This window comes from Mus pahari, chromosome 7 (genome assembly GCF_900095145.1).
Source record: "Mus pahari chromosome 7, PAHARI_EIJ_v1.1, whole genome shotgun sequence".
Taxonomy (NCBI): Eukaryota; Metazoa; Chordata; class Mammalia; order Rodentia; family Muridae; genus Mus; species Mus pahari.
The window spans coordinates 109,680,787-109,697,807 of NC_034596.1; the positions used below are offsets into that span (position 1 = coordinate 109,680,787).

General features: G+C 42.4%; 1 protein-coding gene across 1 annotated transcript in view; it reads left to right on the top strand.

The window, feature by feature from the left end:
• Vipr2 (vasoactive intestinal peptide receptor 2) overlaps positions 1–17,021 on the top strand; it is a 67,911-nt gene that overhangs the window by 28,588 nt on the left and 22,302 nt on the right. The window contains exon 5 of the mRNA XM_021202258.2: positions 16,395–16,492. Within this exon, the coding sequence (XP_021057917.1) occupies positions 16,395–16,492 (98 nt within the window). The remainder of the gene's footprint in view (positions 1–16,394; positions 16,493–17,021) is intronic.

The following is a 17,021-nucleotide window of genomic DNA, read 5'->3' on the forward strand; positions in this document are numbered from 1 at the left end:
TCTCAAATACTTTAAAAGTTTAAAGTCTCTTTAAAATACACAAAGTTTCTTAACTGTGGGTTCCTATAAAATCAAAACCAAGTTAAATAATATCTTACTCCAAGAGAGTACCCAGAAAGTAGAAATAAGGACAAGCAAACTAAAGTCCAACAATATAAATAGTTCAGTCCACAATCTAGAACACAACCTTCTGTGTTCCAAAAAGTTTGTGAGCAGAACCTTCTCTCCAGCTCTGCCATCCATAGCATGTACAGCTTGTTTACTAGACTCAGGCCAGCTCCACTCTACACCTGGATGGTCAACCCACAACCCTGGCATCTCAAATATGCTGAGGTCTTGACTTCAGCTGATCCTACATCTTCCACAGTGTCTTTTCTTAGCCTCTTCAGGGATATCTATCCTGCCACATAGTTCGTTGTCTTAGCTTCTCTCCAGAACCCATTCAGTGCTGGTGTTTCCACTACATCAGTGGCCTGTCCTGACCTCTCACATTGCAAAGCTCAAGCTTCTTTCAATGACTCCTTCAGTCCTGTAGCTTTCGTACCACTGAAGCCAGTACCACATGGAAGACACATATTGCCAACTTAAGCTGCCAGTTTGAGGTGCAACTGTGGCTCCCTTTGGACCAGTTTCATTGTGCTAACCCTGAGGAAATACTTCCCAGGGTATTTCACCCAAATGAAGCTTGTCTCTTGTTAATCATAGCTGATTCTTCATCTCTAGCTAAGCAGCATTGATTGCCCCCATTGAAACAAAGATTTCATTTCTTTTGGGGAGAATCCTGAAAGTGGGAGTGGAGTTGTCTCTGACTCTTTTGCCTGCTCTTGGGACCCTTTTCCTATGACTGGTTGAATCCCCAGTCTTGATGTGAGGTTTTGTGCCTGATCTTATTGCATCTTGCTGTGCCAGGTTTGGTTGATGTCTCTGGGAGGCCTGCTCTTTTCTGTTGGGGGAGACAGGTATAGGACTGTATCTGGGAGACAGGGGAGGGTACTGGGAGGGGTAGAGAGAGGGAAATCTGTGGTCAGGATATATTGTATGAGAGAGGAATAAATAAAACACTCTTTAAAATGATTGTTAATCCAAAATACCACTTGAAGGAGCCTAATAGAGTCTTTGTTATCCTCTGAACCTTCACAAGCCAAACCTCTACCATACTCATTTCTCTTGGCATTATCTTCCAAGTTCCCTCAGTAGCCCATTAAGCTCCAAAACCTCAATGACTTTTCCAACCCAATTTCCAAATACTGCTACAATCTTTTCCCCCAAACACAGGCAGCTCTACCACAGCAGTATTCCACTCTCTGATATCAGTTTTTGTTCTACTTCGTTTTTTTCTTTTTTTTTTTTTTCTTTTTTTTTTTGGTTTTTCGAGACAGGGTTTCTCTGTGTAGTCCTGGCTGTCCTGGAACTCACTTTGTAGACCAGGCTGGCCTCGAACTCAAAAATCCGCCTGCCTCTGCCTCTCGAGTGCTGGGATTAAAGGCGTGCACCACCACACCCGGCACTTCGTTTTTTTCTTACTCAGAAAAAAATATAAACAACATCATCAACTTAAGGAGGAAAGGAGCTATTACATCTTATATGTCTTAGTCAGTAATCAAGGAAAGCCAGGGCAGGAGCTCAAGACAGAGGCTTAGAAGCAGGAACTGAAGCAAAGACCATTGAAGAATGCAACTTGCTCACCTACCCAGGGATGTACTGCACACAGGAGGCTACGCCTTCCTACATCAATCAAGAATCAGTATGCCTGAAGGTCAATCTGATACAGATAATTCCTCATTTGAGGTTCTCTTTTTCTAGATGACTCAAGTTTGTGTCAAATCAACAAAACTAACCAGCCCACTGGGCATGGTGGTTATAGAGTTGTAAATGTCAGCTTTCTGTCAGGAACAGTAGAAAAGCTACACGGTCTTCAGGAGAAAATAGAACTAGTCCACGACAGTAAGTAGCAACAGCACATGCAGAAAATAGGCCAGCAGTGTCAAAAGAAATCCAGAGAGATGGTCTTGACATGAAAATTTTGTTGAGTGGGAAACCATCTGTTGCTGAATGAGGAAACAAGACCAAACCCTGCCAGCCTCACAAGAGTGGCCAGCAGGCTTCTGAGATGTGCTGGGCACATCGACAGAGATGCTTTCCTCACTGGTTAGGGTGGGTAGCTACCTAGCTGGTGCTAAGATATACCACGCTGTCATCCACGACTTGAGACTAGAGCTGCCACAGCTGCTGGGAAGATAGCTCTGTGAGTTTCTCTGCTGATGCAGCTGCCAACTCGGTCATAGGTCAGTCCTGATCTCCATGGTTAATTTTATTTTCATTTAATAATCATGACTCTCCTTTGGACATCCTCTCTGTTGATTGAGAACGTCCCCAGCTGTTAGGTATTACTGATGTTCACATCACATTCCTTTCCTACATATACAGATGTCAGAAACCAGAATCCATGTAGATTCTTAGAGTGGCTGTGGTCATGTAGTTTTGGCTGCCTGGTTTTCATGGAGATCAGTCACAGCAGAGATTCTGGGAATTAAGAAGGAATCGTCACAGGACTGCAGCTCAGGACTTGGTGCCTAAACTTAATGAAAAGAAAGACCAATGAGTCAACACATGCTCCTCAGCCAGTCTTCATTTTCTTAGATAAAGTTAAGCTGGGTTTCAGATTTTTCCAGACTGCCACTGGTGTCGAAACACTACTTCTCATTTATCCAGTGAGCAGCCAGTGGCCCAGTGATTGTGTCATACAAATCTAGCTAAAGAAGCCACAGCTGTGCTGCTGCAGATAAGGCCTCTTCCAACAATGTAGAAGTGCATCCTCTTGTTGACATCTTCTCCAGTAAATTCTGAGATGTGGAGAACATTGCTTCCCTCCAGAAAATATTGACACCAGTTAGAAACAGTCTGTGAACAATTGCTTTAGTTGAGTAATCTGTATTCACTTGATACAGGTTGATTCAGAAGACAGCACTATAGGGCTTTCTCCCAAGTTAACTGTCTGTATGGTGCACTTAGAGACTTCACAAATGTTTCTATGGCAACAAAAGACAAACAAAGGTCAATAGTCAGTGCAAATGGCATACTGGGAAAATCCCTGCAAAGGGTTTCCAGCTTCCAACTCCCCACTCCCAGCACCTCTCAGTTGCACAGGGTAGAGGGGCAGTATCAGCTGATAGTTGTAGTTTCAGCTAGAATATCCTTGGCGGTGTCGTCATGTGTCCCAGAAGAGTGGCTGTGCAGCACAGCCTGACAATTTCCAGCCAATGTGGGAGTGGTGATTTCTTTAAAGCTTGAAGTAGCTTTTCTAGATCCAATTTTCAGGCTTAGAAGAAAGGGGCAGCCCCATTTTCCAGTGATTGAAAATTCTAATGGAATAAAAATGGAAGGTTATCTTGAATAGTCATAGGAAGATGTTGGAAGAAAATGGTTTAGAAATAAAATTAAAGTTGAAGATACTGAATAGGGCTAGAGTCATGGTTGGGGGCATTGGTGTTCTCTACTAACCAGGTTTCTTCCTGAGATCACCTACTTCTGCCAAAGGCAGACACAGATGACTAAGCTGAGTAAATCTAGTTTCATTAAACCAAAGTATTTGCCCAGTCCTGCAAAAAACTTCAAGTCAGCACCAGTGATGTCCAAGGAGGCTCACTGGCTCTATAAGGTCAGCCATAGCCCATTAGAACTTTCTGGAAACAAGGAGTCTCCAATTAGGCTTTTAAAAGCTCCTCTGGGCCAAGGACCCACCACTGTGTCCTGTTAGTGAGAACAGAGCTGCCATGAATTTACACAAATCACAACATTCCACAAACATTAGACTATGCAATAAGAGCTTCTCAGTTCATTTTGTTTACAAAAGCATACTTTGCCAGAGTTTCAGAAAGCTCCAGGGTAAAGAGAACACGGGTTCTTTGAATCTAGGAAACAGAACATTAGAAAGACCAAAAAGTTATTTCCTGGATCTGTCAGTTTGGTTATTCTGCATATTCCCATCCAACTGGATTCACGACATTGAAGCTGTGCAAATGCTGTGCTTGCCCAACTCCCATGGCTCCTCCTGCAGTCTGTATGCTAACTCCTTGCGGAACCTTTTGGGAAAGCATCAGATTAAGAGAACAGCTGTCAAAGGGCTGTGGTATAGACTGAGGGGGACTCGATAAACCATGTGTTACTAGAATTGGCCTGACAGCATGGTCTCGGGATACACTGGGTTTCCAAGAGTTTCATACATTTTCTGGCAGGTCTAAGCTAATGGCATCTATCCACACAATTGTAAGGTATGGGAAGTTAACCATCATCTACTGTGAAAAGCCTAATTAATTCAATCTCTCTGTGTTTATAAACAGAAAAAACAAATTCTTTTGAGCTTGCTAGGAGCCCTCTGGAAAAACTCAATTTAATTTGAAATCAAAAAGCTTCATTTAGGATTCAATTTACAGAAGTTTGTCAAAAACATCAAAAAATGTGAAAGCATTGTTTTAAAAGGATCAAAAGCAGTTGACAGATTTCAAAGCCAAATACTGAAAGTTACATAGTTATTTAAAAGACAGAAAATGTAATTTTTTAATAGTGAAGCATAGGAAATTATTTTAATGAAAAAGAATCATTCCTAGTCAGATTATTCAAAAAGCAAAGAAAATCGTTTAGAACCTTCTCTCAAGAGTTGAGCATTTCCCCTGGGCTGCATGTCAGTGATAGAGTGCTACCTACATATGCTTACAAACTCAAGACCATGGATTCCATCAACAATGAACACAAAAATGAGTAAGGTCAAGAAATGGTGGAGCATGCTAGCAAAACCAGGACTGGACTAGCAGGAGGGTCCTGAATTCAAGGCCACCTTGGCTATGCAGGTAGATACCAACTCAACAACCTCAAAGACAGGACGGAAGATAGGAAAAGAGTGAAAATTTAATCAGCATTATACTTTTACAAAACAAACAAACAAACAAACAAACAAACAAACAAAACATGTTCTTGGACTGGTGTCTCAGCAGTTAAGAACACTGGCTGATCTCCAGAGGTCCTGAGTTTAATTCCCAGCAACCCACACGGTGGCTCAGGACTATCTGTAAAGGGATCTGATGCCCTCTTCTGGCATGCAAGTGTACATGTAGACAGAGCACTCCCACATTTAAAGAAAATACAGAAATATATATATATATATATATATATATATATATATATATATATAGTAAAAAGGCAAATTCTTATTTTACATTCACATTCTTATATTTACACTACAAAGCCTTATTGAGCATTGTTTTATAATAACACTAATTTTAAAATGCTAATAGTTTCATATATAGCCTTACAGAAGGTCCTCTCTCCCTTCTCTGTCTACTCTCCTCTGTCTCACCCTCTAGCTTTCCATGTGTCTTGATTGTCACACGAGCCCTCTGTAGATTGGCTGGCCTGTAAGCAATTCTTTTTTGTTTGTTTTGTCTTCTGCTTTTGGTGTGGCATAGGACCATTGACTAACAAACCAATTATCTGTCAAAAAGCAAGATAAACATAAGCTGGACAGCTAATTCTTCTTATTGGAAATTATGCTTATTTAATCCATTTGGGTTCACTTTTCTTGTTGAGAAATTTTGTAACACAAAGACAGTCTGACTGGTTAGAAATAAAAAAGTTATATACATGCAACATGTGACACTGCCTTCTGTAAATGTAAGTCTTTTTAAAACTAAAAACCAGTATTCTTATTTACTGGGATTATCCAAATCATAGAAATTTGTACATTTCTGAGCTAATTTGATTTTCCATTTCTGATTTCCACTTTGGGAAATATTTACATAATTAAATGCTTATTTTCCTTTAAGATAATTAAACAGAATGTTTTACAGATTACTTTTACCCTGGGTGAATTTTCATCCAGGGGTAAAAACATACCTTGCATACAGACATGTAGACAGAAACAGAGATCTCATAACTTTCCATTTGAAATATCAGGCATGCATCTGTAGTATAATAAAGAATTCAGTGATTTGTCCTGTGTAGCTGGGTCAAGGCTGTGTTTCTGGAAGCTGAAATATACTAATCATTCCAATGCCCAACACTCTGAACCGTGGATTTTTCATTTCTGCATCATATTGGTCCCTTCAGAGTGACTTAATCTATAGGAGCTCTGTCCCCAAGATACTCAGACACTCTTTTAAGCCTTCCCAGTAGTAGTCTTGACTAAGCTGACAGTTCCTCAGTGCCTTGACAGGGCCAGGTTATCCCTTCAGAATTTACCCATTTTCCCAAGAAGGCACAAGACTCTGTTGTGTTGTAGGCTCTGGAACAAGCGGGCCCCATCATTGTCTGATATACCCTAGCTCAGCAGCTAACCCAAAGCACAAAGAATTAGATACTTTTTCCACCTCTATTGGGATGTTGGTTCAGGGACCATGTCGACTTGACCCCAGTTTCACTGGTAGTTAACTGTAGAACCGTAGTTCCTGAATTCTAATAACGACCTGCAAAGGCCGTGTGTGGAAATCGGAGATCAGGCTAACATGAAATAAGCAATTTGTTAGTGTAGCCTGGGTTGGATTGTAGCCCCTCTTGCTCCAAAATCCAAGCTACTGGGAAGTAGCTGATTAATGCATCTCTGGAGCTAGCTCAGCGCTGTGTCCTTTACCTGCCTTCCAGTACCTCAGCAACAATAGTCACCATAAAGGTCTAAAAACAGGTGGAATTTGGAGCAGCAGGTTTCCCTTTATCTTTTGATCTCTTTGTTGGTTCTAATAAGCCAATTTCTGTATGATCGTCATATTCTGTATGATCAGTTTCTGTATATACCAACAGCAGAAATTCATTTCTCCCTGGTATAAAAGCTGAAGCCCAAGGTCAGGGCACTGGAAGACTCTGGGTCTGATGAGACCCCTCCCAGACAAGTCTCAGGTGTGATAAACTGGTGGATCCCTTTTGAGTTGCTCTGAGGAAGGACCCATCCCCCACTCAAAACCTCATCCCTCAGGACCTAGCAAGGCTCTGTCTCCTTATTGTTAAAGATTCAGTACATGAATTTGAGGTGGGGACAAAGATACTGAGGCCACAGTACCCGTGAACATGGAACTTTATTTACTTTCCAATCGTAACCAATTTGTAAGTAAAAAAATACACCAAGTCTGATTACATTTTGCTGGTCACTGATGTGGTGCAAAGATGTCCCGTGTTGATTTTTATGTTGCTTTCTTATTTGCTTCTTTCCCTTTCCAGTTTTCCTGAAGACATGGGTTTCCTCCTTGCTGACTCAGCATTTCATCCACTAAGAACCTTGACTTATTTTTCCCCAATGTATTTCTCCACACTGGTCACCATACTCTGTAGAATGTAAGTTTAGCAGTACAAATCACAATCTACTTGCCTTTTACTTGATGGCTTCTCCTTCCCTTTATCCTTTGGCCATCCCCAAGCTTAGGCCCAGCTATCTTGTCTCTCCTCTTCACGGCTTTTCACGCCAGCTAGTTAGTAGGCTTGAAATGTATTTGCAGGAACTCTGATAAATCAGATATAATTTCTCACCAAGAAGTTCATCATTCTCCCAGAATCATATCAATTTTCCTGCTCTTTCCATCCTGTGGAAGCCAACCCTGGAGTCTGGAAGCCCATCCTCACTCTAGGCACTCACAGCTGAGTCCCACCTTCAACTGTCTTAGTGTCCATTCCCTAGAAAACCCAGATTTCCTGCCTCAAAGTGGGACTTGTTGGATGTAATAGGAGTCTTACTTAGGATGAAGGGTAGTAACCATTGTCCCTCAGTGGAGTACTGTATGGTATCTATCTTGTGTTTAGGTCCTTACTATGGGGATTTTTTGTTTGTTTGTATTTTTGGTTTTTTGGGTTTTTTGTTTTTTTGTTTTTGTTTTTTGTTTGTTTGTTTGTTTTTGTTTTTCCAGACAGGGTTTCTCTGTGTAGCCTTGGCTGTTCTGGAACTCACTCTGTAGACCAGGCTGGTCTCAAACTCAGAAATCCACCTGCCTCTGCCTCCTGAGTGCTGAGATTAAAGGTGTGTGTCACCACGCCCAGCTCAGATTTTTTAAGGTTACTTATAGACACTTTGCCACATGTGTGGATGGTTTTATTCTTTCTGCTGTTGCTTCATGGCTGTATTTGTGTATTTGACCATCCCAAGCTGCAGTTGTATGTCTCCTTTTTCAATGTGTAAAGTGTTTTTCTTCTTCATGTCTTATTTTATGAGTAAAAACTAATGAAAAACAGTTTCTTACAAGCCCCAACTTTTAGATAAACTCTGGTTCTTGGTATTTGGATCTTAATTCAAGTCTAACTTGGTTATGTCTACAGCACAGAATGTTACTCAGTTCTTTGAAGACTTGGTATTGTTATCACAGAGCTATAAATTACATGTTCTTTAATTAAAATGTATGAACATGTGCAAGCTACATTGGGTATTGATTTCTCATTTTTCACTGACAGTGCTTTATAAGTACTGTGTTGCCCTATGCCCAAACCTATGCCCTTGTAGACTTCTTACAAGTACAACTGCTTTCTGGCCTTTGCATCTTTAGAAACATCTGTTGATTATTGATAAGCACAAGCTCTGCTCTATGTATTTCCACTTATTAATAAATGAAAACCAAAGCCTGATGAGTGTAGCTTCCAGAACAAAAAAGCCACCTTTCTGGTCCTCCCATTGCTGTGATCCTATCATTGCTTTCTTCTTCTGTCTGTCAGTCAAGGTCTTGTTATTCCTAGAAGGATAGTCATGAGACCAACACCAGCTACTGGCCACACATTCAGGCATAGATGCCACAGAGAGTCTCTCTTCCCCAAGATCATGGTTTACACTGATCAGAAGTCCACCATTTGAGATGGCTGGAGATCTCAAAGAAAGAACTTTGGGCTCAGACTGATGGCTCTGTCAACCCAGACCTGAATGTTTTTAACCAGATCTAGTTTCCTAGAGGATGAACAAGTCATATGAAAAGACAATGGCTGTTTTTTACAGAGCCAGGATTTATCTCCTCACTTCAGCCACTGTGGCTGACATACTGAACACTGATCGCAACCATGGGTGGATTGTGATACATCCTTGAGTCAGAAGCAAACATACTTACACTTTGTAGCAATGTGGTCTATCACAGACATCCTTGCTTGAGAGCCCATGGGAGATCACTTCTGTGAAAAGCTTCACCCTGAGTCTTCTGGCTCAAGCTTCTGAAAGAGGAAACCACTTCCTTACCCTGTTTTTTGGTAACACCCTACTTATCCAAGAGCTGCTGCTTCGTGACACCATCAGAACATTTGCCTTTCTTAGAAAGGACAAATATAACATTAAACTCTCGGAGTTGTCTTTTGTTGCTGTTTGCTGTGTCAGGACCCCAGCTCTACAAAAAGACCAAACTTCAAAGCTTTGAAAATGTTTCCTTGCAAAGTCTAGGCCAGCATTTGCGGCAGAGACTTAGCTGCTGCTCATGAACTTCCCAGCCCTTTCTTGCCAGTTGCACGATTCCTGCAAGGTTCTAGTGGGAAATCACACATTTTCAGATTCCCTGGTCAATAACCATGATGCAAGGGTATTTTAGTATAATGGAACCTTTTCTAGCCCCATTACCTGTGCCTGATCCAGGGCTCTAAGGTGCCAGACATTCAACAGTCACCCAAGGGCAACCTGATACAAGAACTCTGAGTTTATGGTCTCACATCAGTGAAAATTTAAAATGTGGACTCTGCTGGGAGTATATAAGGCTGAAGCAAACAGAAAATGAAAGAAAGGTGATAAATTGAGAAAAATTGAGAGACACTCCCAAGTCTTTCAGGGGTTTCCAAGACAGGGAAAGGTATCAGATTTTTGTTTTTTTGGTATGGTGTTTTATGGGACAAAGACCAAGGTGGCCTCTATTAGTTATCTGGGACCCACATCCTCTATGCATGTCCATTTATCCCAACCAGGAGATGATTGTATGCAGCTGGTGTACCCCAGTTAGGGCGGTGGGTGCCTCCTTTGTCCATCTCTGATTTGTGCTTCGTTAGCTGTTGATTTTAATGTTTCTAGCTGTTAGTCACTGGCTGGTATTGCTCCCTCTGACCTGGCAGCTGTCTAAAATCTCCTCAGTTGTACCAGGCCCTCTATGTTCTCACAGCCACCAAGAAGTATCTGCCTTTGATCTCAGTTAATTCCTTGTCTATGGGATGGCTTGGGTCATCTTTCCTAAACCTATCAGAGGCTTCTTGTTAGAAGCCAACTTTGCTTTTGATTTAGTCTGTTACAATTGCCTGCATCAGAAACCAGGATGTAAGAGGGAATAATAGTCTTTCATATGCTCCTCAAGAGCTGGGGCAGGAGGGCAGTTAGCCTGCTTGGACTGGCCCAGAGCCCTGTCACTTCTCATATCTGTCTAGTTTGGTTATCTTACGCCTAAGTTCAAGTGTTCTTATTTACTTTTTCTCAGTGTCCAGGCCTTGATGTGTTAACCGTTAACCTTTTTAGTTTCCACCATGACTCTCACTTGTACGTGTGTGAGCAACTTGTGTGGCCCTTCCCCATACTTCCTACAAAGAGCTAGCCCTTCAGAGTTCCTGTCCTCTCTGCCAATGTAGATACTCACACTGAGCTCATGTACCCTTGTTGAAAGGCTGTGGTTGAGGTGATGAGGCCAGCACCCCATTGACTTGGGACTGTATCTCAGCAGGGAGAGCTCTGCAACCTGTGTGACTTCTCAGAGGCTCCAGGTCAGGAAGGAACTTGAAAACAAACAAGGAAGCAAGCTCAGGTGGGAGCAAACGTCTGCCTAGTCTGATGGAAGTCGGGTGGAGGTGTTTGTGAGAACCAGATAACAACTTAGGATGGTAGCTAGCATTCACTGTCAGGCCTGCCTACTCGAATGGAAAAACTCTTCCTCTGTTGGTCCAGGGTTGAGGCACTGACAACTGGTGCTCAGAGCCCTGAAATGCAGCCAGGGTAACCAAGAAACTGATTTAAACCTTATTTAACTTCAATTAGGTTAATTTAAAGGCCTCACCCAGCAAGAGGTAGGCAGAAAGCACCTGCATATTCCTTACCACAGGAACCATGGTTTACTGTTAAGATAACAAGTAGACATAAAGATTCTTTTAACATCTCACCTAATTCCTTAATTTGACACACCAAAGTGTACATTCACCTTGATCACCTGAGCCAAGTGATGCAAGCTGCTTGCCTTTTTTTTTAATTTTCTTTATTTACATTTCAAATGCTATCCCGAAAGTTCCCTATACCCCCCCGCCCCTGCTCCCCTACCCACCCACTCCCACTACTTGGCCCAGGATGTCCCTTGTGCTGGGACATATAAAGTTTGCAAGAACCAAGGAGCCTCTATTCCCANTGATGGCCGATTAGGCCATCTTCTGCTACATAGCTGCTTGCCTTTCTTACAAAGTATTAACCACAATGATCTTCCCAGTGCTGAACTCTGTCCTTCCAAATATAAGATAGAAGAATTTCGTTTGGAAAGCAAGTTCTTGGTCAAGCTTAAGATAAAGATGTGAGACAGACCAAACACAAGCAAATAAGTCTGGTGTGTAGCACCACCAGGCAGGGCTGCCTACTCCTATGGCCTCTGGAGCCCCCGAATCCAGCCAAGAGCCAGGACATTGAAAGAGAGCCTGCTCTTAGAAGCTGCTGTCTCAGCTCCTGGGGACGAGTGATTGCTGCACTAATTGTCCAAACCTCACAGCTCCCAGATCTGTAGGTCATCTTTCATTCACTGGCTAAACGCCATGTACTGGTGTCTACCGGGCTTCCAGGGCCTCATGAACTCTGTAGGAACTATATACTGTGATGAGGATGACAGGTGGGTTGAGATGTCCAGAGCCAAGAGTTCCAAGTAGACCATCAGAGAAACTGGGACCTCATCAGAGGGCCTTGGGGACTTGGCAGAAGAGATAGCTTCTAGATGCAGGGGCTGCAGGATGGCTGGAGATAATCAGGGAGTCTTGCTCTACTGTCTATGTCTTCTAATTAGTGTTCAGGTTTGGCTATTTTGCTTGTTTGTTTTGTATGGGCTTCCTTGTGCATGTGTGCATTGACACATGTGAGCTGTGTGTGTGTGTGTGCGCATGTGTGTGTGTGTGTGTGTGTGTGTGTGTGTGTGTGTGTGCATTCATAAGTCCATATGCACATGTATAATGTTGATGGTGCTGAGTATGGAACACAGGGACTTACTCCCACTCCAGCAACTAAAATGCTGTGAGATCACACTTCTCCTGCACCTCCCTCCCATCCCTTTCAGCCACAGTGCCTTTGTACTGCCCATTCCTTTTACCAGATTGCTCTCCTCTTTCCCAAGGCCAGCTCTAATCACAGTGTCATGATTGCAACTGGCCTCAGCCAGTGCAGCTGGTGTGAACCCTGGTCTACATTCTTATTTTCTGTAATAGGCTGTAACATACCATGTTGTTCTTCTATCCAGCCTGGAAGTTGGTTTGAGTCTCTGTGATTCCTGACTCCTTTCATCACTGACATCTCTGACTCCAGTGGTCACTTGGTGATATGTGTTAGGTGAATGAAAGTAATGGGTGTCTTTGCTTTGAAACTATAGTTGATTAGCCAAGTGTGTGTGTTACTCCACTTTCACATAATGAATGGCATGATTTTAGTACATCTATGTTCAGATAATATTCATTTGTTACCTTGGATGGGAGTTGTGGAAGCTCAGCTACAGAAGTGATGAATTCACAGATTTCTGGCAATCTTACTATAATGTTTGCGATACTTGTACTGCATGCAGCTATGCTGAAATGCCCTCCTCATCAAACTATGTTATATTTTCATTGGCTCGTTAGAAAAATGTACACATTGGTTTTCCTTGTCATTATCCCCTGCTCTAGTTGGAGCCGTTCCTACTGCATGAGTCCCTTCCATCAGTAAGTCATGCTTGCATTCCCACATCCCCACAGGGAAGACTGATGTGTTCCCAGGTAACTGCTGTGTGAGGTTGTCCAGCACCAATGTCAGTGTGTTTGCTGACAGGGCTCCAAGCTCAACTTTCCCAAGCCCAGACTTAGCTAATCAGATGGCCACTCCAGACCTCCCAGACTGGACACCATGATGAGCCAAGAGGCCACAATAACAACAATACACCAGAGTTCTGATTTGCCAATTCCCAAAGGCCAGAAGAGGGTCAGGAGGTAAGGGTGAGGTAAGGGATGCTTAATCATAACAGAGTTTTTCTAGAAGCGCTAAAACTCAAGAAGAAGCATATGTACTTAGAAAAATACATAAGGCCAAATACATTCATGGGTAAACTTATTAAGTACATTAGCACCAGATTTCATGGAAAGAAAGCTGACTGTGGAGATTTGAATGAGACAACCCCATTGTCCCCAGTTTATGGCCCTATTCGGGTAGGCTGAGTAGGTGTAAACTTACTAGAAGAAGTATGTCACCCAGGGAAAGCTTTGAGATTTCAAAAGCCATGTGCCATTCCCAGTTTGCTCTCTCTGCCTCATGCTTGCCATTAAAGACGTGAGCCCTCAGCTTCTGCTACAGCCTCAGGTCTGCTGCTTGTTTCCAAAGTCCTCCTTCATGGATGGACTCTTATCCCTCTGAAGATATAAGCCCAAATAAATTCTTCCTTCCGTAAGTTGCCTTGGTCATGATGTTTGATCACAGCAATAGAAAAGTAGCAATGACAGTGACCAAACAGGGTGCAATGGGGGAAATGATCACGAAGTGAAAAGGTAAGTGTGATGGTTTGAGTGAGAATGGCTGCCAGAGGCTCATATATTTGAACATTTGTCTCTCAGTTGATCACATATTTAGGAGGGAGTAGGGAATTTGTCGCTGGGAGGTAGGTCCTAAGGTTCCAAAGCCCATGCCAGGTCCAGACTTATCCTTTATCTCTCTGCCTACTGTTTGTGGAAAAGATATAAGCTCTCATCTACTGTTCCAACACTATGTCTGCCATGCTCCCTACCACAGTAGTCATGAGTCACCCTCTGAAACTGTAGGCAAGCCCCCAATTAAATGCTTTATTTTATAAAATGCTTTGGTTATGGTGTCTCTTCCTAGCAATAGAAAAGGAACTAAGACATAAGATAATGGGAGATGAGAACGAGAGGTCAGGGATAAGTGGACAGAGGGGGGATGAGGGCAGTAATGAGGGTGTAAGCTAAATGGGATGACAGAGAATCATGGGGGTGAAGGTGGAGATAAGATGGGGGATGGGGAGAGAAGAGGAGCATAAAGTGATGAGACCTCTGTGGATTCCATAGAAGGGAAGAGGAGGGAAGGGCGAGGATAAGGTGTGGAAATGGGAAGATGAAGCATGAGGGCAGAAGGAAGGAAGAGATGAGGCAAGGATGACCACCCTGAAGATGGAGTAAGATTGGATGGACCCCTGTATTCTCTGCTCTTTTGTGGCCTGCCCTTCGTGGTACAACTCCAGAACCAACAAGGAGAATTCCTGAATTTTAAAGTGAATAGGGTGATGCTTTCAAACGTGACTAGACTGTGACATATTATAAGCAAATAAGTCCCTGCATAGCTTTTTACACTGTTTTTATTTATTTAAGAATCTCATACATTAGAAAATTTATGTTGATTATGTCCATTCCCACTAACCTCTCTTGACTTTCCAGACACCCTGCCTGATCTCCATGACAATTTCATGTTTTCTTTTCTTCCTGATCTATTATTGTTGTTGTTGTTGTTGTTAGCCCCTGAGTCAAACTAATGCACACCACATGCTCATGGGTGTGTTGACATGCACTGGAGCATAAGCAACTAGCTTATCAGGATCCACATGCCCAAAGAAAAGTGACTCTCCCTCTGTCAGCAGCCATCAGCTACCAATAGGCTAGGGTGGGCCCTTGGGAACACACCCCAGTCCATGCTGAAATTTTGGCCAGCTTGATTTTTTTGCAAGGCACATACAAGCAACCACAGCTGCTGCAAGTTGATGTGTTCAGAAGCTATGGTAAGATCCAGGAGTCGGTATTTCACAACTTTCCTACTCATCCTCTGGCTATTACATTCTTTCCTTCCTCCCTTCCCTAATGTTCCCTGAGCCTTGGATGGATAGAAGTAGGTATAGATGACCTGTCTACAGCTAAACACCACATTTACTTATTCCCAGGACGTTGGCCACTCAAGCATCTTTGCATTAACCACACTACCCATTGAAAAAGAAGCTTCTTGACCAAGCTTTAGAGTAGCACAATCTATGGCAGTCATCAGGACCCTTGAGTGAAACACCAGTGGGCCTCTCACTATAGCTTATGGTCTTCCCAGTCATGGGCTTTTGACAAAACTCACAGTACTAGAAATGGAATTCCTCCTGTGGAGAAGACCTTAAATCCACTCAGAAAATAGTTGGTCTGCCCATAACAATCATGCTGCCATTTCATTGTTGGGTACAACTTGCCTAGCTGATTGATATTGTAGCAAGATGCATAGTTTTTTAAGTTTTACTATAAACACTTTTAATCAGGGCCCCACATAGATGAAGCTTTCTTTCAGACTCTGTGCATCAAAGGCTCCTGGGATTGCAGATATGTACTACCATACCTGACAGAGCTCTTCATTGTCCACGAGAGTTAGTAGCAGTAGGTATGTCTATTTTTGGACTTTTTGAAAAATATATCACTCTATGTCAACAAGCATATTCTCATTTTCATACAATACTTAGTTGTGCCAGAAAGTGCAGAGATGGCATGGCCTCTGAGAAAATAGTATGGTGCAGCCCATGTAGGTGTCCTATAATTGCCTGGAGAGAGAGAGAGAGAGAGAGAGAGAGAGAGAGAGAGAGAGAGAGAGAGAGAGAGAGAGACCTTGTATTTGTAGTGTCATACAGAAGTAACTATTGGCTTTCTATCCCATATCCAATGGTTGCATGGATGTTATATTCTAGCCACAAAGCTGAATAACCTAAGAAGTATGAGAAACAAAAACTTCAAGATGTACCACTCTATGAGGAGAGACCTCTGAGTAACTGGCCGTGTACCTTTGATGCCATGTTCTTTTCCATGAGCTCAAATGTGTGTGTCACCTGGTCTTATTTGAAACTGTATTTCCAGAAAACTGTTTCATTCCTACTCCATCAGGGACCCCGTCAGTTCCATTCATCTCAGCCTTCCTTTGTCCTGGCCCTAATGGTAGCCAATAGCCAATACAGTTCCTTTGGATAATTTTTTTAACAGAAGTCTTCCACTCACTTATAATGGCTTATAAGAGAAGACAAGTGTTCAAATATTGAAGGTCCTTCTGGGCTCAAGATGGAGGTAGAATTATAAAATGACCCTGTCTTCTGTCTTCTAGCACTTGGCACACAAGAGAGAGAGAGAGAGAGAGAGAGAGAGAGAGAGAGAGAGAGAGAGAGAGAGAGACTCCTTTGTGACTGAGATCTCAAATGTCCTGTGCCCCATGCATTTGGCTAGCAGCTTACACATGTTTTTTCATTTCTTTGTAGATCTCGTTTTATATTTTGGTGAAGGCCATTTATACCTTGGGCTACAGTGTTTCTCTGATGTCTCTTACAACAGGAAGCATAATTATCTGCCTCTTCAGGTAAGGAACAAAACAATGAGCAATTCTGCAAAGATTATGAGAAGAGCAAGCTTCACTATAGGTTGTTTGGTAACTCAGAGGTTTGGACTCTTGACCCTTTGGGTACCAAGCTATAGAGAACCCTTGGGGCCAGAGAGATAGATCAGCATTTAAAAGCACTTGCTGTTGGACAATGCTAGGATTCAGTTCCCAACACCCATCTGTGTCACATGGTCATCTATAACTCCAGTAGCAAGGAATCTTTTGCTTTCTTCTGGGCTCTTTGGGCTCCCATGCACACATGGTATACATAAACTCACTCAGTTACACATACACACAATAGAGATAGATAGATAGATGATAGATAGATAGATAGATAGATAGATAGATAGATAGATAGATAGATAGATAGAGAAGACAGATAGATGAGTAAATAAATATAGAGCACTCTTGAAGAAAGGTAGCATGTGGACACTAAACATTTTGCATTTCTTATGTAAACAGGTAATGCTGCTTTTCAGCTCAATGCTCTCTCTCTCTCTCTCTCTCT